At 45.3% G+C, this 22,574-nt stretch overlaps 1 protein-coding gene across 2 annotated transcripts in view; it reads right to left on the bottom strand.

Moving 5' to 3' along the window:
* The window catches only part of TP63 (tumor protein p63), an 87,007-nt gene that overhangs the window by 3,156 nt on the left and 61,277 nt on the right, over window positions 1-22,574 (bottom strand). The window contains exons 4-12 of one of the 2 annotated variants that reach the window (XM_030495820.1): window positions 19,579-19,765; window positions 17,745-17,860; window positions 17,315-17,424; window positions 16,908-17,044; window positions 15,776-15,858; window positions 14,696-14,832; window positions 3,251-3,408; window positions 2,180-2,324; window positions 1,219-1,312 (exon numbers count right to left, since the gene is read on the bottom strand). In XM_030495820.1, coding sequence (XP_030351680.1) covers window positions 1,219-1,312; window positions 2,180-2,324; window positions 3,251-3,408; window positions 14,696-14,832; window positions 15,776-15,858; window positions 16,908-17,044; window positions 17,315-17,424; window positions 17,745-17,860; window positions 19,579-19,765 — 1,167 coding nt within the window. The remainder of the gene's footprint in view (window positions 1-1,218; window positions 1,313-2,179; window positions 2,325-3,250; window positions 3,409-14,695; window positions 14,833-15,775; window positions 15,859-16,907; window positions 17,045-17,314; window positions 17,425-17,744; window positions 17,861-19,578; window positions 19,766-22,574) is intronic. The other variant, XM_030495821.1, reaches the window with a different exon arrangement.

Raw genomic sequence — 22,574 nt, 5'->3', positions numbered from 1 at the left:
GGGCTCTGGGAACAGAAGCAGCCCCTGGGCCACTCTGCAAATGCCTGCTAACCAACAGTGCTGCTAAAATTGGCCTGATGCACTGAGGGAGACAAACCACTGCTCCTGAAGGTGGTGGTCCACTTCTTAACAAGTGTGCGCAGCCAAGAAGCAGCAAGGACTAATGACACAAGGTCTGTTCTGAAGTTACACAAAACACACGTTCATGCACGAGATATCATGACCTAAAGCTAGATGATTAACTGGACTGCAAGGCCTCCAAGACGACCTCTGGGAGATCCACCGGTTGTCTATGGCAGGGGATGCTGGGCTGCAAAAATTCAACGGCTTTGAAAACTGCTGTGTTTATTTCAAAGCCTGCAAAAGGATTTTAGAACTTAAGTCTGAGCTCCAGTATTCAAAACTCTGGGTCTGACTCTATAGCAACTGCCTTACTTACTTGAACATGACTAAAACTTAAGAACAGACATATAACCTTACAAAACTTTGAGGCCTCGTCATCTCTGGTGCAGTACCTGAGGGTAGCATTACCTAGACTCTGGGAAATGTGATATCAGCTTCTGAAAAAATTAGCAACCAGCTTTGGTTAATTTGGGTCAGCTTTTCTAATTATAGCAGCAGTGGAAGGAAGGCAGCCCATGCGAGGAAGCAAAAGCACCACAGCTTTGCAAAATCTTGGGGCAAAAAACCGGGACAGCCAGCTCGGAGGAGAGCAATGGCACAGGAAAGGAAGCAGCAACCCTGCAGCAAGCGCCATGCAAGAGAAAAAAAAAAAAAAAAAAAAAAAAATCAAAACCAAAACAGGGCTGAGATGCCAGTGGCAAGGGAAGATCAAGGTAAGGCCAGAAAACAGAAGCAGGGAGGGAAAAACACAGACCACTTCTGGACAGCCTATTTGTCTGCAGGCGAGTGAGGTGTTTCAGAGCAGTGTAAACTGAAACCAAGCCTTGCAGAATTAACAGGCATGTGGGCTGGGGCCACTTTTGGGGCTAAAACAGAGTGGTGGGGAGGGGGAGACACTCTGTGTGCCAGGCAAGGCAGTCACAATGCTGGCCCTAAGTCCAGCCGCTTTTCACCTCACAATATGTTTTCTCTTTGTGCAGCAGTCTTAAACCAAATTAATCATATAAAATAAAAATATACTGAGTCTGGATTTCTGACCTGTTCCTAAAGCAGGGCCAAGAGTGCAAACAAAGGAAATGGTGAGGAGTTACTTACATCCATGGAGTAATGCTCAATCTGATAGATGGTGGTCAGCCCCTGCGTCGTGAAATAATCCACACAGGATGAGCAGCCCAACCTCGCTAAGAAGCTGCAGAGGAGGAAGGAAGGAAGGAGAGAGAAAAAGGATCACCCTGGCTGCAACAGCCCAAACCACAGAAAAACCAACCACTCAGCCAACCTGCAGCAACAGGAAACAAAGCTTTCACCCTTGGCTTGACCTTCTCCAAGACATCCCAGGCCAGCAAGCCACATTGCTGCCACATCAAACAAATGAGGGAGTCCTTCAGCTCAGCACCTAGCAAACAACCCTTGTGGCAGCACCTTGCCTTATTCAAAAGCCAGTGCTGCACAGCCTGGATCTTGGGGCAGGAAGGCTCACATGGACCATCCTGCCAGGCCACTTCACCCAGAAGGCAGCTGAGCCCATGGCAGCCGGCTGCATGGATAGAGGGCTTCAGCAAGGCAGTGGGTCTGGGGCTCAGGCATACCATGCGCACAAAGTACTTCAAGTCAGCACATTCCTCCCTAAGCTTAAAGGATTCCTCCTTTATGGGCAGCATCTTTCAACCTGTTTGATCTCATGGAGGGCAAAGGAGCTTCTGAACCCAGCCATGGCTTGTCTCAGGTGGCCAAAGGGGGAAAAAAAGATTTAAAAAAAAAAAGAAAAAAGAAAAAAGAAATGTTTGCAAAGACTGCCTGGCACCCTCAGCTCCACCAGTCCAACAGATGCTGCATCCCTTGGCTTCTTGCAGTCCTAACATCCCTGTTTCTCTCAGCTGCTCAGACGTGGGGGTTAGAGGCTTGGTGCCAGCCCCAGGACTGCCAAGACCCACTGGGATCCAGTACTCCAGGAGAACGGGTCAAGGAACCTGGCAGGAACCTTCAAGACCCCTGACATGAGGCCTCCGCTCCCTGTGGGTGGGAAATGTGCGCTGGGCAGCCTGCTCCCTCTCACCTGACGATGCTGCAGTCTGTGGGGTACGGAGGAGGGGGGGTGCAGTGGGACGTTGAAGGCATGGAGAGGGGAGGAGGCAGCGCCTGCGTGGGGCTGAGGCCATTCATGTCACCGGTCATGGCCATGTGGGTGCCCATCATGGGAACTGGAGGAGAGAAGGAGGAGCACATTGTTACCCAGGCATCCCTGGAACCCCGCTTCACCCCCAGCACAGCACCAGAGGACAGCACCCACTGACAAAGCAGCTTTAAATCCCCTGCAAAGCCCTGTGTGGAGCAAGCTCACAGGGAATTTCAGGCAGGGCTGCAATCTGCACAAGGACCAGATGACAGTCAGTCCTTCAGGAGCTTTCCCCTTCGTGGAACAACTGTCGGCGGCAGCAGTGCCGCATCACCTTCCCTTACAAACAGGCTCAGTAGAAACCTAAGCAACTAAGCAAGCCTCATCTCAGCTTTCCCTGCCGCAGGAGGGGAGCAGGACAGAGCCAGCAGAGTAATCCAATACAGAAGCCAAACAGCTTTGTTTTCAGAGACACTGAGAGCAGCCGAAGGGGATCAGCAACAGGTGTGGGCAAGGGTCCAGTGCTTTTGAAAGTAAAAAAAAGGGGCAACAAAACTCAGCCCCCAGAACCATGTCTGTCATCCCGGATTTACAGGGCTGCTGGGCACTCTTCAGCAGCCAGGAGGAAGCGGGTTACAGAGCTGCGAGATGCAGATATTTCCTTTGAAACTAAGACGTATCTTAATTGAACCGAGGGAAAAAAATGTTTGCTAACATTTGCATCTTCTCTGCTGGGAAAGGAAGAAGAAACAAGTCTTGAAAGACAGATGACAGTGAAGGCAGCCAGATGTGCAGCAAGAAGTAGCTCTGTTCACCTCTGTGAGGTTTAGAGCAGGATGCTGAAGCCTTGCCCTGTGGCACAGCAATGAGCAGTATTTGGCTCTGCAGGTTTCCAGCAATTACTCCAGGCTCCCCAGCCTAACACTATCAGCTTGGAGATGCCAAGTCTTCTCACCCAGACTAAGGGGGAGCACACATAGAACAGGAGAAGAAGAAGTGAGGGTTTCTTACTGTTGGTTCCCATGCCGTCAGGGATGGTGGTTGGGGTCAGGGCATTGCGCTGCTGGGGGTTAATTAGCTGGCTGACCGAGGGCAGCTTGTTCATGCTGTTCATTTTGCTCAGTGGTGGAGAGTTGGAGCCATAGGATGGCTGCGACTGCATGGAGGTCCTGCAAACCAAGGAGATGTTAGGACAGGCATCACAGCAATTGGTTATTAAGAGTACGCATCCAATGGTCTACGTTTGCTGTTTGTGGCAGCAGTGACCTGCTAGTGAAATCACTGACATCATAGGAGCATTGCAAATAAAGATCATTGGAGAGAGAGTCAACAGTACATAAGAAGTTTCCCATATATGCTGGACATTTATGAAACAAATAGTGAAACAGTGGCAAAGGGAAGCTTCACTTTCAGTTCAAATTTTTTATTCAAGGAAAGGTTTCTAAGTTTTTCAGTTGAAAACAACGTAAGCAAAGCCAGCAAACAGCTGCCAAAACTCAAAATGAGTATTTTTAAGTTAAGCTTGCTGGTGGTCAAAGACTTTTTTGCAAGAACAAGAACTGAGGAAGCCATCGCAAACCACTGTAACTACCCCTATAACCTGACTGCAGAAACAATTTTCAGATCGAGTCACATTTATTTCCTTGGTTCCTCCAAAATTCCTAGTTATTCATATAATCAGATTGTTATCAGGCATACGTATAACTGCCAGAGGCTCTTTGCTCAAGACAGACTCCATACACCTTAGGGACCACTGCTGAGATGGTCAGAGCTGCCTGAGACACTAACATACAGCTTTTGCTGTATTAAGGAGAACCTGGTAACCAAACCCCACGGGCTGCTTGCAAACAGTATCAGATTCCAACCACTTGACAACAGCACTAGCCTTCCTCAAGTCCAGACAGCCCCAAACTCCATCCAGCATATCTGTGAACCGGGCCAGAGAGGCTTGCTGGTGAGCTCCTCCCTACCCAGCCCCAAGGGTCCCAGCTGCAATCCTTCCTTGCAAGCAATCCAGAGCATGAAGACCAGACCACTTCTGAACGGCAGCCCGGTTCCCAGATCAAGTTACGGCTGCGGTATCCCGTCTGGAGTGGGGTCTTACTTGGGATATGCAGAAAATTATCATTAAAACGGGTCCAATTGGCAGAGAGCCACCATGCCACGAGAGAGCAGGTTTTTCTCTCTCTGACACCAGGGGCATCTGCAAGACTGGGCAGAGGTGCTGGGGAAGCAGGCATGCTTCCCACACACAACATACCCACACAATCTGTGCTTGTCCAGCAGAGCAGAGGTCGCCCAGCTCGCCGCAGAGCCTGACACTTGTTCAGCCGTACTACCGTGACCCCTCAGAGAATGTGCAAGGGTGCATTCCCATCTTATTTCCCATTGGGAAACTTGTTTGTCTGGGTATAACTGGTTAGACCAATTCCTGAGAACTGGCTTTCCTTGTATGCAAAGAGAATAGTTATTACTTCAAATAAGCAAAGTGTAAAAGGAAAGAAAAGGCTTATACCTAGATAATTTACTAAAACCTGCAGCACTCGAGGTCAAGTTTCATACAATTACATTGTCTCCAGCTTCCTGCACTTTTAAGACTTGCAGTGTTGGGTGGAGAAAACGTATGCTAACAGGCTAGAGTATCTAAGGCCCTGAAGAAATGTTACCTAATTACACAATTACAGGAGGTACAGAAGGGTGTGAACTGTCCTTTGGCAGTGAAGATGCAGGACAAGATCCAGCAAACTTCATAGACTCAAGGAAGTGGAAAGCACAAGAAGCTTCACAAATTAATATTAATGATGGCAGCAACTCCCAAGGGGAAGTGAAACTGAGCCATGAAGTTCAGACCCAACTTTTCAGGGTGAAGAGAATGATTCAGATCTGAGGTTTCAATTCACCAATTATGAAAGTTGAGGCCAGCCATGAAATTCAAGTCAGGTTTGACACCACCCTTAACCTAAGAGGCTTCTGGATTTAGGACCAGAACTGACATTTCTACTTTACAGGTTCAGGCACCTATCTTAACTGAGCTTCAGCTGAAATTAATACACACCTAAGCAGTCTCTTACAGCAAAATCTGCATGATATGCAAGTGAGGAGGTCACCATGTACACAGTGAAATTCCAAATCAAAGACTTCCCAAAAAAGATTTAGTTGCATTGTTTAAGCTCAGGGCAGATTTAATTTAGAGAGCTCCTGACTAGAAATATTTGTTTTTTTGCCAAGGATGCCTGTTGCTGAAACAAGATTCTCCAAGGAGGTCAGTAGTGGCCCTAACTCTGCCATCTCCACCAACACTGATCTCAGCAAAGCTAGTTAGGAGACTAGAAAACACTTTGGGGATTTAAAATAAAAATAAAAAGATGGGTGAACACAAGCCAACCCAAAGCAATCTACACTATACAAAACAAATGCATACTCTAACATACAGCTTAAGGACTCCATTCTTATCTCATTTGTACTCATAAGAATCAAGATAAAGACAATCAAGCTCAAGTGAATAAAACGGGAAACAAAAGCATTTCTTTTCATACCCATACTCATTTCAACTCAACTATTCTGTTACATGAGCAGACATGTAAAAGGTCTGGACAAAGCCATCTAGTCAAAGAGAAGTCCCAAGATAAACCAAGATGCAAAATTTTATTGAAAATGAATGTCACACATCAATATAGCAACAGCCTCAGAAACGCAAGAAAATGGTTTGGTATTGAACACACAGACTACATGGTGTTTGAGGATTCATTTAAAATATTTTTTTTTTTTCCTTTTTTTAAAAAAACCCAGGTATTATAAGAATATCATGCACAGTGATTTTCATTAAAGTTATACTTACTATGTCTTCAGAAAGATTAGAAGTAGGAGCATTAACATTTCTTTGATATCATTGCCAATGAAATGCATTTTAATATCAAGGTATAAGGACTTCAATTAAGAGACTATTATACTTCTTGGAACAGTCTGATATGAAAGGCACTGAGTCACATTCTGCAACTGATATTTCTCCCTTCAAGAGGCTATGTAATTATTTAGCCAATAACATTTGTAGTTATGCAAGCTCATATGAGGGTGATCGCCTGTCATGCTTCAAGGCATATAGTGATCATCTCAAGAGGTCAGGAAGGAAATTCCTTTTCCCACATAAGAAGCACAGTTCAGTTCACAAGTTACCTTATATAATTCTGCACTTTCCCAGTTCACTGGATATCAGCTCTTCACCAGAGGTAGGAAACTACTTGGATAGACCAATTACCTGATTCAGTAGACAAGTCCCAGAGTTCTCATTCACATTAGATGAGCACACCATCACGTAAGCAGCCTTAATGCAAATGACATCAAAGGTTCATTTAGAATAGGACAGCTCAGGCTCAGAGCATTTAAGATTTCACCCAAGCCCTTGTGCTTACAGTTTTCTATCCCTGAAGACCTAGAGCTAGTCACAATGCAGAGAGATCCAAGTAGATTCAAAGCTGTCCAGTTCTGGGCCTGCCTTTCCTTACACTAGCCATAGCAAGAACAGCAAGGATTACATGCCAAACTCATACATCATCAATGTGACCATCAGCAAAATTTTTTTGAAGTAAGGTTGCGCACTGGGCTGTCACTGATGTGGCCTAGTAATGGCATACAAGTGACACAGATGATGCTCAGTTGCACTCTCCACTTTGAAGGCCCATGAAGTGAGGCACTAAAGAGCAGAGCAATGCCCTTGCTCTCCACATCTCTAACAGCTGTTATTCTAAAGCAAGCAATAGTGCATCTTTTCAAGCACGCAAGTGGTTTGTAGACTTAGGACAAGCTATTGTGTAAATGGGAGCATGGAAAGGAGGAGCCCTGATGGTCACTAGGAAGACAGAAACTACAGCAGAGGGGCAAGGGTGGTAATAGCGACTCCTCTTAGATTTCGGGTATGGGAATTTCCCATGGCAGGCAGCAGATGCGATCTGCTCTCCAGGAAATGGAGCTATAATGCAGGGAGTGGATATACATCAACAATGTGATATGATATAACCTGACTGACTGATAAGGCCCTATTATTCCACTCTGTTATTCCTTGAAAGGAAAAGGCTTTTCCAAAGCCCCAGAGACAACAAAGAAGCAATCAAAAGGCAGCTGGGGAAAAGTTTTCATCTTTTACCTGTGGAGGACAGACTATGAAGCAACTCCAATCACTTCCAGCTTTAGGTTATTTGATTAAAAAAAAAAACCAAAACACTTTCTAAGATAATGTCCTTGTAAGCTGGAGAGCACATCAAGTCACCATTAAGACCAGCTTCACTATCATCATCCTCTTACAGGTAAGGAGGACAAATTGGAAAGCCCTTTCAGAGAGTAGTAGGATTCAAATAATCTAGATTCTTATTTGGAGGAAGTCTCGGGTGCTCTATTGCCCATCAGGGTACAAAAGATTTCCTAGAGGTCAGATCAGACAATGAACTGGAGCATGAGCTGGAATCTCCCGGTGTGGGCTGTGGATATCTTGTACATTTTGGTGGGCTGCCTCCTCAAACTTGCTGGTGGACAGGCTCTGGAGCAGAGCTCTAGATACAGATTTGTGCATGTTTGTCCCAGTATTTCAGTATTGCCATCCATGCGCAGACAAGACAAAGATCCAGGAACAAGCCTTCATTGGAAGGACGGATTGACAATGCCATAATCCTGCATCTGGGCTGCATTTGCAGTTCAGATTCCCACCTCTCACAGAAGAAGGAATAGACTTTCTTCTCAGAAATAAAAAGGCACAGAGCAATAGTTACCTGCTTTGTAATCTTGAAGTCCTTCCTGGGGTTTCCAGGCAAAGTAGGGAGGTGCTTTATTTGGTTAGCTTTACACAAGGAACAATGGTAGAGCTGCAGCTATGTGAAAAGAATCACTGCTAGTGCTTAATTAGTTATTACTTATACTAAATCACAATTTTGGGGGCTATTCTCCATCAGCCCTCCCCCACACTACTATGGTAGAACAAGTCTTGCTAAGACTACGAAGCAGATATCCAGAGGTGGGGTACGGCTCCCAAAGGAGATGTTAGCACGAGTCATCACCTGCTCAGATCACAGCTCTGCTGCCTGGAAGCAGATGACGTGATGTTCAGAGATAAAAGTCTTCTCCCATTGCATCAGGTTTTTTTCCTTGGTGGGTGTCCAGGAGGCCTGCTCTGCATTTGGGAGGCACCTTCTCTTCAGGCTGTACCTAACCACAAGTGTATCAGAGCTGGGTACGCACCTGCCCCAAATAAATCCATCATCAATTGCACTGCAGGCACACAGGTTCCCATCAGTATCGACCCAGCCCCCTGTATTTCTTAGGGGCTACTGATCACTGATGTTTGTGACCAAGCTCTGCTCCTCAGCCATTGCTGATCTCGGTAGACACGAGCTAGTGGGGGGCATCATTCCTAGTGTACCTTCAGTAAGTTCTTCACATTACTGCTTCCTGCAGCCACAAATGTGAGGGTTCCTCAGGAGAGACGTCACTGTCTGAAAATGTGGGTTGAAAGACACTTCTCTACCAGCATTAAGGGCTATTGTTCATGTAAGGATGTTTGAGCACCTCTCAGTGGGGAAAGCCACGGCAGGCATCATTGCCAGTCTCAAATAGCTCCTCCCCCATCACTAGTATCCACACCTACTGCCACAGTCAGCAATGCCAGGTTAATTCCATGGCATGTTACTTGCCTGTTGATCATTTCTCCTTTGTGCTGGCCTTAGCTGGACACTGAGAACTGAAGTTCCCAAATGATTCAAATCCTCCTTGTTAATCTCCACACAAATGGCTTTCAGAGGTAAAGTTTGATACAAGCAGTACGAGGATTTACAAGTGCTGAAAAAGTCTTCTGTGCAGGAATTGCTAAGCCAGGATGCACTTCATGTACACAATAAGCAAAAGCCACTGGTTGCAGGATTAATGGACAAGGTGGGCATGGCCTGAGGCATATGCTGGACTGCTTTCCCTTTGAACTATGAGGTTTGTAGTGATGGAGTAAAACGCAGTATGGTTGATGAAAACTCTAAGGCAACATCAAATAACTGCTGAACATCTGCAAGGAAAGGGTCAAGCTCAAACTTCTTTTTACAGGTAGGGCAATGAGCAGCGCTGGATACTCCACCCTTTACATCCTCAGCTGCAAAGGGACAGGGACGCATGGATGTCATAACATGGAAAGACTTCAACCTCACATTCAACTTCTGCAGCTCAGCCCACTTGGATTGAGCCCACAGAGTCAGGACGGACCTTCCTAAACTCAGCAAAGCTGGATTAATGCCAGGGGTGCTGGCACAAAGTCGAAGTCACCCAGTCTTCCCTATAATTTTCATGTCAGAGTCAGACCCCTTAAGATTAGAAATAAGGGGAAACGATTCATGAAGCCAAATTAGCAGGCATTTCTACAGAGAATAAAAAAAAAAATTCTTACCAATGCCAATTCATATAATTGTTACCTCCTCTCCAGCAGTACAAATACTTCAGATACTTGTACTATTACTGCATGACCGGCATTAAAACAGGCCAAATTGACTATCACAGACTGTTTAAAACAACACCCCTCTTCTACCCCACCCTCCAGCCCATGAACACATTTTTAAAGTTAAACAAGACAAGAGGCATTTTAAAATTGAGACCTGCTCAGAGAAACCCTGATGAGTTTCACAAATACAGAAGAGGAAAGAGTATCAACACATTACAAAAACAGGAAGAAAACGTTACATCAAGACAGATGACAACACCGTGGTTCCTGACCTCCCAATGCTATGGGCTACAGCTAAGAGGTCTGTACAAATGTCTGTTGTTTTTGCAAAGTTTGAGTCCCTTCAGAATATTACTCTATTTACTCTGTTGCTGTCAGGTTGTGTATTTGCCCCACTGTTCCTAGTCCTGCCAGCTGGGCAAAGTGACCCCACCAGCTCAGTTTATGGATATACTGATGGGTTTGGGGGGCTGGAATGTTTTAGGATGGCATCAGTCTGTTTGGGAGGGTCTCTCCTTGAGTCCATCAGTTCACTCCTGAAGCAGGCCGAAAGGAGACTGTAGAGAAGGAACCAGAGAAAAGAAAAAGATGAATGTACAGGACCTTTCACCAGCCAGCAAGAGAGAAACAGTCAGTTTCGACCTTCATGATCACAGTATGGGCTTTGAAGGAAAGGAAAAGCAGATGCCTTAGCACATGCAGTGAGAATATGTGACAGGGAGATTTAGAAAGCTGGAAAGCCCGAGGTACAAGTGAGTGCTTGGCAAGGAAAAGAACTAGTTGATAGAGAAATCTGATTTCTGTGTCCCAGTCTCATGGTGCCTAATGGTGTCCTGATACAGTTCCCAGCAAAAAATACAAGAGGTAAAAAAGCACTCAGCCGAAGGGGAAAAGGAGAGAAGCAGCTTTCATTGAGCCCACTTCAAACTTCAATTACTTAAAACCCAGAAGCTGGTGCTAGGGAGAGAGGATGGTGCCTTCTGTTAAAGGGCCATATAGATTACATCTCAAATATTCCCTTTTTCAAAGCTGAGGTACCCTCTGCACTAAAGCCAAGGGGTCCCTGAGGCTGCCAGCTGATGCAGAAGGCACTGCACCCTCAGAGCCAGCAAAGCAAATGCAGCATGTCTTCACATATCAAATCCCTCACTTTTTCTTGCTTACTTTCATCTTGGCAACTCCCTAGTGAGAACATTGGGTGCCTGCAGTTCACAACGCAGTTCACAACCATCTCACTGGAGCACTCCAGGCACTGAATAGCTCAGCTATGTCATACCTCATTCACGAGGTTAATTCCTTCTCGTTGGATAATGAACTGTGCTACTCACTAGATTGAAAGGCAGCCGGTGGGCTGATAGCTGCTGATAGAAGAGAAACATTTGCTGGGATATAAGAACCTACTTGGGCATAAGAGCCCTCTTCTTGGTAGCCATTGGAAGACTTTGTAAAAACCCTTCAACCATGGGAGTTGGACTTGATGATCCTTATGCATACCTTACAACATGAAATGTTTTATGATTCTATGCTACGACAAAGAATTAAAATAAAGACTGTTCTGGCAACAGTGCTCAGTAGTATGAAACCCACCAAGGAAATTTTGCTGTATATGAAAAAGTGTTTTCCAGTAAAACCCTTAAAGGCTGTGCAGATACTCCCTGGGAATATTGATGGTAATTGTATTTCACAGCAGACTATCAAAGAAATCTTTCCTGCACAAGCCACCTCTGGTATCTCTGGCAGCAGGGATCTTCTGGCAAATAGGTGTTTAAAACAAATGGAGGTAGACCATGAAAAGGAAGTCTAAATAAATGTGTGTGCTGTTGTTCAAATATGGGCCCCAGGATTTGAAAAACGAAGAATAGAAACTGCAGGGAAAAAAAAAACCAAACCCCACAAACAAACCCAAAACTTCCCACCTATGATCATGAAGGTATTTGGCATAACAGTAAATACAAGAAAACCGTGCACAAAGGAGCAAACAGAGAGAGGAGATGAGACAGAGAAAGATTGTGGTCTGGCACAGCATGGAGCATTGCAATATTTTGGTCATTTTGTGGGACTCAAAGTTTTTTGATTGTTGCTAGGTTTGTCCTTTTTAGTCCAGAATAGTAAGACAGTTGCATCTGCTGGCCTGCTAAATGCAATGCTGGTCTGTATATGCATGAGAGCAATTACACAGTTGTTCTCCAAATGACAGATTTATCCTTTTAAAACTACTTTTCACCATCATAATCTCATCCTTGCTTTTCCTACTTTTCAAAGAAGATATAGCTTTCCATGTTGTAGGAATAAAAGGGAAACTTCTTCCCACACACCTAGATAGCTATTCTATGTTAACCATTGCTCGGAAAAGTAAACTGAAAAATCAAGGAATTCCTTCATCAAGGCTTGACTGTGGAGCTCTGTGCATGCAGCTCCATTTTGAGAAGAAAGAGACAAAGGCAACTCGCAAACATCCCAGCCCCACAGAACCCTACTAGTACCTACAGCTTCCTACACGTCCAAACTTGGACATTGCGTATGCACTTTCCTAGCTCCCAATTTTAACATACACTTTGAATGAAAGCAAACTGAGACTGAGTTTTGAAAGTACATCCCAACTTACAAAGTGAAAGTCATTTTCTTTTAAAGCCAGAACAGATTCGTAAAGGTGTCACTGTGCTGCTGAGCTTTACCAGCCTGACAAGGAAGCCGTGACAGGACATCTCCCAGCAACCTGCTTGCATTCAAGGTTGCTCTTACCCAAACCAGTTGCTACAAAATGTCTTCTTTCCCCACTCTCACATCAAGACCTGAAGCTCCTTTACGATTCATTTCTGGGATGGAATTCTGTCTATGAGTCTTTTCAGCCTAAATGCCCCTTCTCCCTGAACACATTCCTTCAGAATTTAAGTCAAACCATGGATTATGAAGGAAAAAGCACCAGAACCCAACTGCAGCTACGCAGCTATTGCCTGAACATGCATTGATGCTTGATGGCAGGCTGTCGGCAGTAACAACTGCAGCAGCTCTAGACAAACGCTCAAAGTTATTTTTCTCCCCACTTCTGTTATCTTTAAGAGCTCTTAATCTTTCTCCCCAGTATCTGAGCACACTCAGCAGCTGAGAAAAATGAGTATATAACTGGACAAGTGCCAGGAGACATACCAAAAGAAGTTTCATTAAATTAAATGGCTGGACTTACACATGCTGGTCTTAAAGGTAACGCAAATACCAACCTCAGTTGCCAGGAACCCATCCTATTGATATAGGAAGAATGAAAACAGAAATTACGGCAAAGCAACTGTCAGCACCAAGTGAAAGCAGTCATCTGCTGCCATCCATTTCTGCTTATAAAACCATTTCTCAACTGAAATGGCTGTAGTTCAGGTGGAGCTTTGAAGACACACAGCTGAGTGCACAAAGACTGCAATGCCTAGGAGCTAGTAAATACAAGCTATAGTATAAACAAACAGGGCAGATGACTGACAAAAATAATGATAATTTTAAGTGCCCCGAAAAATTGTCCAGAGCCCCTGGATGCTCCAGCCATTTTGGCACAAGGCTGTTTTCACACCTCCACAAGACTCCAGCTGACACTAAATACACACAGGTTGAAATGTGAACACATGCAGAGATCTGGCAGAAAGCCATGGCATTGCAGTAGTCCTGAGACAAGGCCAAGGCACCAAAATAAATCCCTACAGGCTCAAGTGGGACTTACGTGGTGGCTTGGCCTCCTGCTAACCTCTGCAGAGAATGAGTTCTACCCACAGCCTCCTGACGCGTGAGCTTACCAGCAGGAACGTGTGAGATCCTAAGCACTACCACTGGCGGCTACCTACAGCCCGGGTGGCTATTTTCTGTCACCCGATATGGCAGGTGAAGCAATGCCCACAAACGACTCCACTTACGGTCTGTCTGGGAAGTCATTCTCTGACCCACTCTCTGCAACTGCAAAGCTTTGGGAACAGAGGGGAAAATGGAAACCACTTATTTGGCTCTTCTTCTTCTCCCCATCCTCCTGGCACTTACACCACCCAAAGTAATCCTGGTGCAACCCTACCAGCTGAGTTCAGATAGGGCCTATGTCCGCCTGGATGGAAAGTTTCTTATGTGCAATGTGGAGAGTCAGTGACAAAGTACAATTTATAAAAACACTATAAAACTGTACATGTAGAATCTTTCTTTGAAGTGCCCACTGGTCACAAATGATTTATGTGTTTCACCCTTGCTCCCAACTTTCAGCTTCCTGTTTTATAGCTGAGGAACCTACAGCATTTATACACCACCGAGACACCAGACTTCCGACAGCACCAGAGACACACAGCAGCAGGGGCCAAGCACTTGGCCGAGCTGGTGCTCACACTCCCAGCTCCACGTGCTCCTGGCAAGGTGCTCAGATGGACACCCTGCAGAAGGCATGGGGATGCCTCCATGTTTGCTGCCATTCCCATGGAGCAGATGAGAGAAGATCACACCCACCCCGTGCTCCCCAGCTCAGGTGTGCACAGGCGGCTGGTTTCTGCATGCAGGCTGTTCAGTGGCACTGCCTCGTTGCGCTGCACCATGGGCTCTGACTGGAAGTCAAGATCGAGGCACTAACTCGTCGTTAACCCTCCAAAGCCAAAAGGTGAATCGTTTAGGACAAGAGACTAGAAGGGGACCTTGAAAGCAGTCAGGACATGCGCCTGGGGAATGAGGACTGCTTTGTCTCATTTCATGGGTCATGAAATCTGGATCTCAAACTCAGAGTCTTCCAAGTTCTGTACAGAAATTTGGCTTTGGCCAAACTTCTGGCATCGATTTCTAGCAGCTCTGACCGCAGAATTAACAAACAGCTATGCTGTTGGAAAGGATTTTGCCAGTGCAGTACTCTGTAAGTGCGAGGCTCTCAGTTGAGCGCCACATCCCTATGAGCAAGTGTGCAGAAGCCTTCTGTGTCTCTCTCCTCTCTCCCTCCTCCCCACTATCCTCACTGCACAGGTCACTGCAAGCACACTCATACTCACTGCTTCTGGAGCAAGTGCTGGTGCTGCTGCTGCTGTTGTTGCCGGTAGGTCTCAATCGTGTGCTGCGGAAGGTACTGCATAAGTTCCAGGGACTCTTTGATCTTTAGCAGCATTTCATAGGTCTCACGTCCCCTCACCTGGATCATGGGAAAAGGAAACGGGGTGGGGGGAAGAAAGCCTTAAAGGACTGCATCTATAGTCCTTAGTGACAACCACCTTAGTGAGTTTTAGGTGCAGTCAAGTAAACAACCATTGCAGGATGAAAACACTCTGTTTATACAAAATGATATGTAACAAAACCACTAAACCTTGTGCTAGAGGAACAGCAGATAATGTTGAAGAGTGATAATCTGACACTGAAGGCTAGTGAGTATCTTGGGTTTGTCATCTGGGTCAATGTAAATCTATGCCAACCAAAAGCAATATTCTGATCCAATCAGTTAGACAGAAAACATCTTTAGCTGTCTCAGATGTAAGCAGCTCTGTTGCTGAATCTTATATGCATTGAGGAAAAAAGAGTACTTGAATTTGGGTGCTGGGTTTGGACCTCCCTTCTCCTCTAAGCACACCGTGGTTTGTGATTTATCCAACTAAACGTGGCTCATGGAGAAGCAGCTAAATGGCCAATTACAGACATTTCTTGTCCTTTCTGATCCTACGCAATATAGCATATTTCACTTCTATCACTACATTACAATGATAATACATATAAAAGCCACAGAAGCATCCACCTTTGTCAGTAAAACAACACCCATGATCTCTAGAGGAAGCTCAAGTGCCACATGTCTAGAAATGACAGAGGAGGAAACCCAGTTAGGTCTCCAAGACATTTTTTCCACGAGGACAGACAGATCCCTTGCGGTATTCTCATATGCCTTGCACAAGCCACTCTCAGTCAGCAGCTACTGGAATTTGTTGTTTGGAATATGTGTTTAAAATTGCTCAGGGGATTGAAAAAAATAATAAAAAATTCCACATCCCATCCTCAGTTCTCTTTGAGGTCTAGGTGAGCCATTGACTTGCCTCAAGTCACTAAGGAAGATACTAAACAAAGTAAATGCAAAGATAGAGTGAACTCACTGGCAAGTATAAGAGCTCATCATCTGGGGAACGTCTTTTTTTGATAGATGTCATCTGTATGCCATGAGTTCCTTGTCGAAAAGCTGGAAGAGAAACCCCAAAAGCATCCCATTAAAAAAAGGGGGAAGAAAAGAAAAGAAAAAAAAGGGTGTGTGTGTAGAAATAAAAATTTAAAAAGAAAAAAAAAAGAAAAAAAAAAAAAAAAAAGGAGGGAGATACAAGAGAGACATGAGAGTGCATGACCAGCTCAGATCTGCAGTGCTCTGGAAAGATCTCTGCCTAAGACACTCCAGAACTCTTCTTGCAGCTCCTGGCTCCATAAGGCAGACATGACTTTGTGGATGTTGGGTGGCCATAACGCTTGGGGGAACATCAGCCAAGAAGCACTGGATATATGGCAAAACCCCAGTAAGCCGTACCTAGAACAAGCCCTGGCTCGTTGCAGGAAAGACTGTGAGCTTTGGCATTAGAGTGCTCAGGAGCTGTTAGGTGGATCCGTGATCCATGGAGGCAAGACAACAGGCAGGGAGCATACAGAATTCACTGCAAAAACAAAGCCTCCTCTCCAATCTGCCTCCTGTTCAGCCTAGTACGTCACTGAGCATACGTGGGAAACCAAAGTTGGTTTTCCACACTGTGCCTGTCTGATGAGTACATTGCACTCTTTAGAGCACAGAGAGAGGCCACTTGCTAGAGCACCTCTGATGCACAGCAGGGTTTACATGCAGTCTTAATCTGGATCCCTGTGGCTGGAAGACACATGCCACAGCACACGACACTGGCTAGAAGGAGCAGAGAATGACAGCGCAGTCCCAAACAAGCAGTAAAGGTTCAAAAAGTGATTACAGAATCCCAGCCATGAAACTTAAGGGTGGCAAATAAACACCTTGTCCGTCCACTGCTGGCAGGTCTAATCTAAAACAGGCAGTGCTGCAAGGGCGCCCACAAACCCATGCTGTGGACACCAACTCATTTTTAAGGTTGATTGACTCTGGGAGAACAGATGTCTAATGCCCTCCTGCCTCCAAGCCCATGCACAGCACTGCTCATCCCCGCAGCACAAGAGCCGAGGTCGCACCTGCACCCAGTGACAGCATGACTTGCAATCTGCCCAGCTCTGCCAGCTACTTACGGCGCTTCGTACCATCACCATTCTTTGTGCTGTCGGAGACTTGCTGCTTGCGGATGCTGTCCTCGTCTGCTTTGCGATCTCTGCCTGGGCAAGCGCAAATGCGAGCTTCAAAACATCGGCGGCCCAAGACTTGCCCACTGGGAAGAGAGGTGAGAGGAAACGTCAGCTGGCAGCTTAGATGCAGGCCAGCAGCATCCCTCAACTTCACACCAGACTATGCACAGACAGACCCAAACCTCCTATTTCCCCGTCAGGACATCCCAGGTGCTGAGCAACTCCCACCTGCAGAGAGTTGAAAACTGTCCTACGGCGTTTTACATCAAGCTGTCACTAAGGATATACAATGCTACCCCAAATAGAAGAGGAGCCAGAAGGCCGCCTGCAAGCAAAGGTGATGCACTACTTACTCTCTGGTTTCCAGTGTCACAATGATGAGGATCGGGCGCCGGTTCATCCCTCCCACGCAGCTACTGTTACACATGAAGTTGTACAAGACTGTTGTGAACTCTGTACCAACCTGGATGAGACAAAGCGGATGAGCAGAAGAAATGGTGTATAGAAAGCTCTACTTTTTCCAGGCTCTCCTCTTGTAATTCCACAGCTGTGTTGCAGGCTAGCATGAAATAGACCCCACCACAAGGATTCCTTAGAAGAAATTAAGAACTCCTGCTCTCAAGGGATAGAGAGGGTGTTTGAAAACTCATTTTTGATAAAGAGGAAGAAGAGATTCGTTGTGATGAGGATGGGGAAAGCACAAGATCCTGACTCCTTTTACTACGGTTACAACCCCCATCCCTTCATATGCGGGGATGCCACCACCCAGAGCTCGCAACATACCTGGGGCGGTTCATAGGGGACCAGCACGCTCTGCCTCCCAGTGATGGGGTCTTCTACATACTGGGCATGGCTGTTCCCTTCCACCCTGATCAGGTGGCTGGGAGGCGCAATCTGCCCTGCAAAGACAAGGAGGCAAAAAAACCGAGACACCATTTAGTGAAGCAAGGTCACACACAGCGCAGCAAGATCTTCCACCAAAGGAAACCACCCATCTATCACACATGCCTCCCAGCCCTTGAAGCATCCCTTCCCAAGGTCCCTGCTGCCAGACATCAAAAGCAACAGACTTTCCTAAGCTCATGCTGGATACTTGTGAGTAAACCTGAACATGGGCTTCCCAAGATCCCAGACTAAGCAAGCCCAAATGTCAACTGAATGGCAGCTCACAGCAACTCTTCCAGCAGATCACTCCATGTGGATTTTCACACCAGCTGAAAGCCTTTCTTTTCTTCCCCCAAATGCATACACAAAGCAAATTCCTGCAAGACTCAATTCCTACTCTTATCCTATCAATTGCTAGCCCTATTCTGTTGTCTCCTATCAGTCTTGATCCTAAGGAGCTAAAAAAGATTCGAACAGCAAGAGAAACATGCATTTAACTAATGGTCAACTTGAAAAATCCTGCTTGCTTACAGCAGTGGCAGAAGGGAACATAATCTTCTTTGTTTATAGGCCCCTTTCAAATAATTAAAAAAGTTTCCTTCCTGCAAATTTTCTTCAGTTTTTCTACACCATATGACTAAATTCTGAGGAGAGAAGCCTATTACGGGTTTATCTCAAGAATTTGTTTTATGTTTGCTTCAACTGTTTTTTGTTCATTTCTTAATCTAAATACAGCATATTTCTACAGAAATAATTATTTCAGAATAAAAATTTATAATTTTTTTTTTCTTCCTAAAAGCTATTACTGATCCAGGTATCAACCCTCAAAAAATCCAGTTCTGTTAGAAAAGCGCTTTCTAATATGAAAAACTATTTTGAAGACCTGTCCACTTCACTCTGATTTTGTACTCCCAAGTCCTTGCTTATTTTTGTGCTTGTCTAGCTGGCTGCTTTGCAACCAGCAAAGGGATCTGGGCTCCTAAGACATCCTGCTAACTGACACCAGCAAAGGGTTTTTTTACAGCAGGAGATAAATAATGCATGTAGAATAAAACAGATGCTCATCTGAAGTTATGTGAACTTAAATGACCAAGGCAAAACAGACCCCAGCCTATGAGTTTGCAGAAAACCCCAGGACATTTTTAAAACTGCTGCTCCTTCACTAACACTTGCTGCTCCTTTCTAAGAAGGAGCAAGCAAAAGATTAAAACATTAACACTGAACTGATAGTGTTAAATGTACAGGAAGGTTGCCTACAGTTGATGCTGGCACTTAGTGTTATTCTGCTAGAGATAAACAGCCCCTCCGTCTTTGAGGCGCGGATTAAGGGCTGGAGATGATATTGCATCCTGTTACTAGATCCTTGTCCCAGCGACGTGGAAGCTCATTCCTGAACACAAGAACAGCTGCTTCTCATCGCAGGAGCAAAAGCAGAGCAGAGAAAGGCTGCCAGAAGGGCATTGCCTGTCATGAGGACAGACATCCATCCAACCTGGGCAGGCATGAGATTTATTTCAGTGCTTTCTTCCCAAGGACGTGCTTGCACAGGGACAGCTAAAGTATAGTATGAAGCTTACTGTTAAGCATGGGAATTAAAAAGCTGCACAAGGTGTTGCAGGGAGGTCTGCTTCCAGCAGGTTTGCTGTGAAGCTGCCACCAAATCCCCGCACCAGTCACTCATCAGACAAGCAGCTCTGGAGAGGGACTGCCAGCAATGCACTGCCTTCCTTACCTTCATTGAACTCCCGGCTCAGCTCATGGTTTGGGCAGCGTTTGACCACTTCAGTGACATGTTCAGCTTTCTTGTAGACTGGCATAGCCCTGATGACAGCTCCCTGAGGCGGCGGGGTCATCACTTTGATCTGGATGGGACATGTCTTCGCGATCTGGCAGTACAGCTTTTTCAGTTCAGTGGAATACTGGATGAGGAAACAGAGCAAGAGAGAGTCAGGATGTTCAGCTAGGGATGAATGCATGCCAGAAGGATTAGATGGGTTTGCATATGTCACTGAATGCACCAGCTACTGCATGTGCATTGTATTTGTACACACAAAAGCCACATTTCCAGACAAGTGACAAAAGCCCTAGACATTTACCTGTTTTAGAATAGCAGAACATAAACCTACATCTTAGTTTTCCTAAAGTCAAAATTCTTCAACTAAGAAGCACCACTTTTACATGAACAAATACAGTCTTTATTTCTCTTGGGTACACACTCCCTTCCCGGGGACACACATTACCTCCCTAACAAAATTGATGCTATTATTTTCACAGCACCCTATAATCCTAGAAGCACTAAAAACCACACAGAGTGTTGCATCTTGTCTTATAAGAAGCCTTCCTACATTTGCAGAGGGTTGAAATAAAAACATCAACCTTGGAGTTGAACAGCACTTGAAAGCAAGACCCTGACCAATCTGGGAGTTGTACCAAATCTGACATTTCAGTCATCTTTCAAAAACATCTCACACCTCTGCTGACTACTTCTGTAGCAATCTCCACAGTTTTAAACTCAAAACATTATGTCCACAAAAGAGGTAAAAAAATACCTTTTTTTTTTTTTTTTAAATAATCAAAGATCAGAGGAGTTGAACATTCCAAAGACCATATCCATGGTGAGACCTAGAGCACAACCCAGGAGCTGACTCCAAAAAGGAAGTTGTGACCGTGCAATGAACACCTGGAGCAGAACAAGATGCTCTTATTCACTGTGCTAATTTGAAGCATATTAGATTACCTCTTTTAAGATGTTCCCCACTAAAGCAGTAACACTGGTGCAGCATTTTCCCGAAGTGTGTTCACATCTGGAAACCTTTACTCAGCAAAACGTCAAGGCATGGGCTGAAGTCACTGGTTTCTGTTCAAAAACCCTCACTGAAATAAGGGCGTGTGCTTAGCAGGAATGGTTGCAAGGCAACTCTTATGTGGTTCAGTAATCCAAACCCATTTTTCTGGATGTCCCCCATGAAGGAGAGTCTCCAGTCTCCTCTGATGTTCCAGAATACAGTATTTTTCATCACTGCCCCACTTCAGAGGCATTCAGTTTTCTCCAGGTGCTCCGACATTTTCAAGGACAGAGCTCTTCCAGTGATTCTAACCACGTAACCCACAGGAATTGCTGGTATTTCCCCACTTCCATCTCTTTGGTTCTGGCACAGAAAAAAAAGTGAAAGCCCCAAGGTGGTTGTTTTCTCAAAAAACAACTCTAGCAGCCATGGCTGATACAGCCCCAGTCCCAACTGTTCAAACACGGCACTGGCAGGTTCATACTGGTTGAGAGCACGACATGGCCATCACCCTGTCGGGATGGGAAGAGCCAGCGCATGCATGGGTGGGTGGCGGGTGATGTGGCAGCAGGATTAGCTAGCAATATTCACGGATTATTTGCATTTCAAAGCGTACACGTTGCTAACATAGGAAAAACCAAAATTGGGAGAGACACCGGGGAGGAGAGGGGGATTAAAAATAAGCCAAGCCGATCCCTTCCCTCCTCACTCAATGCCACCCATCCGTACGGCAGAGAAGATGCTACAGGTATTTGAGCTAAGGAAAAAAATTCTTTAAAAATGCAAAGGCCAAATTGTGCAATGTATTTTATGTGCCTGCAGGCTAGAGATTAAACCCACAAAGGATTTACCCAGCCCGCGGAAATGGGGAACATGCCAAACAATTACAAAAAAAAGTTGCGAAACAGATCTGGATGGTGATTTATATCATACATCTTTTTACCTGAAATTCCTTATTGTTTTTTAATTAAAAAGCAATTCCTTACTGAAGGTAAGAGTGAGCTCACTATATTGTCTTTTCATCTCAAGAGGTAGGAAAAGAATCACTTAGATTTAAAAGAAGAAGAAAATTTAGAAAGTATTGTTTCCCTCAACACATCAGCTTGCTAATAGCATCGTGAATGTTTCAAGGAAAGAAAGCCTCAAAAATCTCAAAAAGCCAACTAATCGCTTGGATGCCTTGATATCATTGAAGTGTAAAGATACTGGGCACCCAAATGCCATGGGCTGAAAGGAAAGCATAAATATGGAAGCGTGATGGCGCAGGGAGGGCACAGCACACGCCAGGAGCCGAAGTGTCCGGTGTCTGCAGGCATTCAGAGAATTGAACAAATGGAAGGAGATACACACCCTTTTGTCACAGATCAGGGGTGTTGGTGTTGACTGTAATTTTATGTATAACATCTTCAAAGACAAAAGCTGGAGTTACAAGTTGGGGGAAGTGGAGTGTTAAAACAAAAAACAAACCCCAAAATCACTACTTTCAGAAAGACAGCAGCCCAACAGCAGCATGAATACAGAAAGTCCAGATCAAACAGTGTGGCCCCTCTGCCAGCAAAGGAAGGGATCTGCTCCTCATTCACTTTTTGGCACCCCGACTGTCAGAGTCCTTTGGCTGCAATCACCTTGGAAGGCATCAGACCTGCAGCTTAAATTCACAGAAAGCAAGCAGCAAGGGGCTAATGGGTTATGATGAACAAGCCTATCCAACAAAGAAATATCCACATATATGTCTCCAAAACACAGGGAAGACTGAAGAGCTCCAGGCTCTGGCCAACACACCTTGGACTTGACATGTCGGAAAAGGAGGGTGACCAGGAGCCCACCTCTGCTTCGGAACATGGTCAGGGCACAGGGAGGTAAGCAGCAGCACCCAGCACTGAGACACACAAGACAGAAGGACGGCTTTGCTGCCTTTTTGTCACCAGATTTCAAGAGGAGT

The sequence above is a fragment of the Strigops habroptila genome, chromosome 8 (genome assembly GCF_004027225.2).
Source record: "Strigops habroptila isolate Jane chromosome 8, bStrHab1.2.pri, whole genome shotgun sequence".
NCBI classification, from domain to species: domain Eukaryota; kingdom Metazoa; phylum Chordata; class Aves; order Psittaciformes; family Psittacidae; genus Strigops; species Strigops habroptila.
The sequence above is the reverse complement of the archived record's forward strand: the minus strand, read 5'-3'. Positions and strand labels throughout refer to the sequence as shown.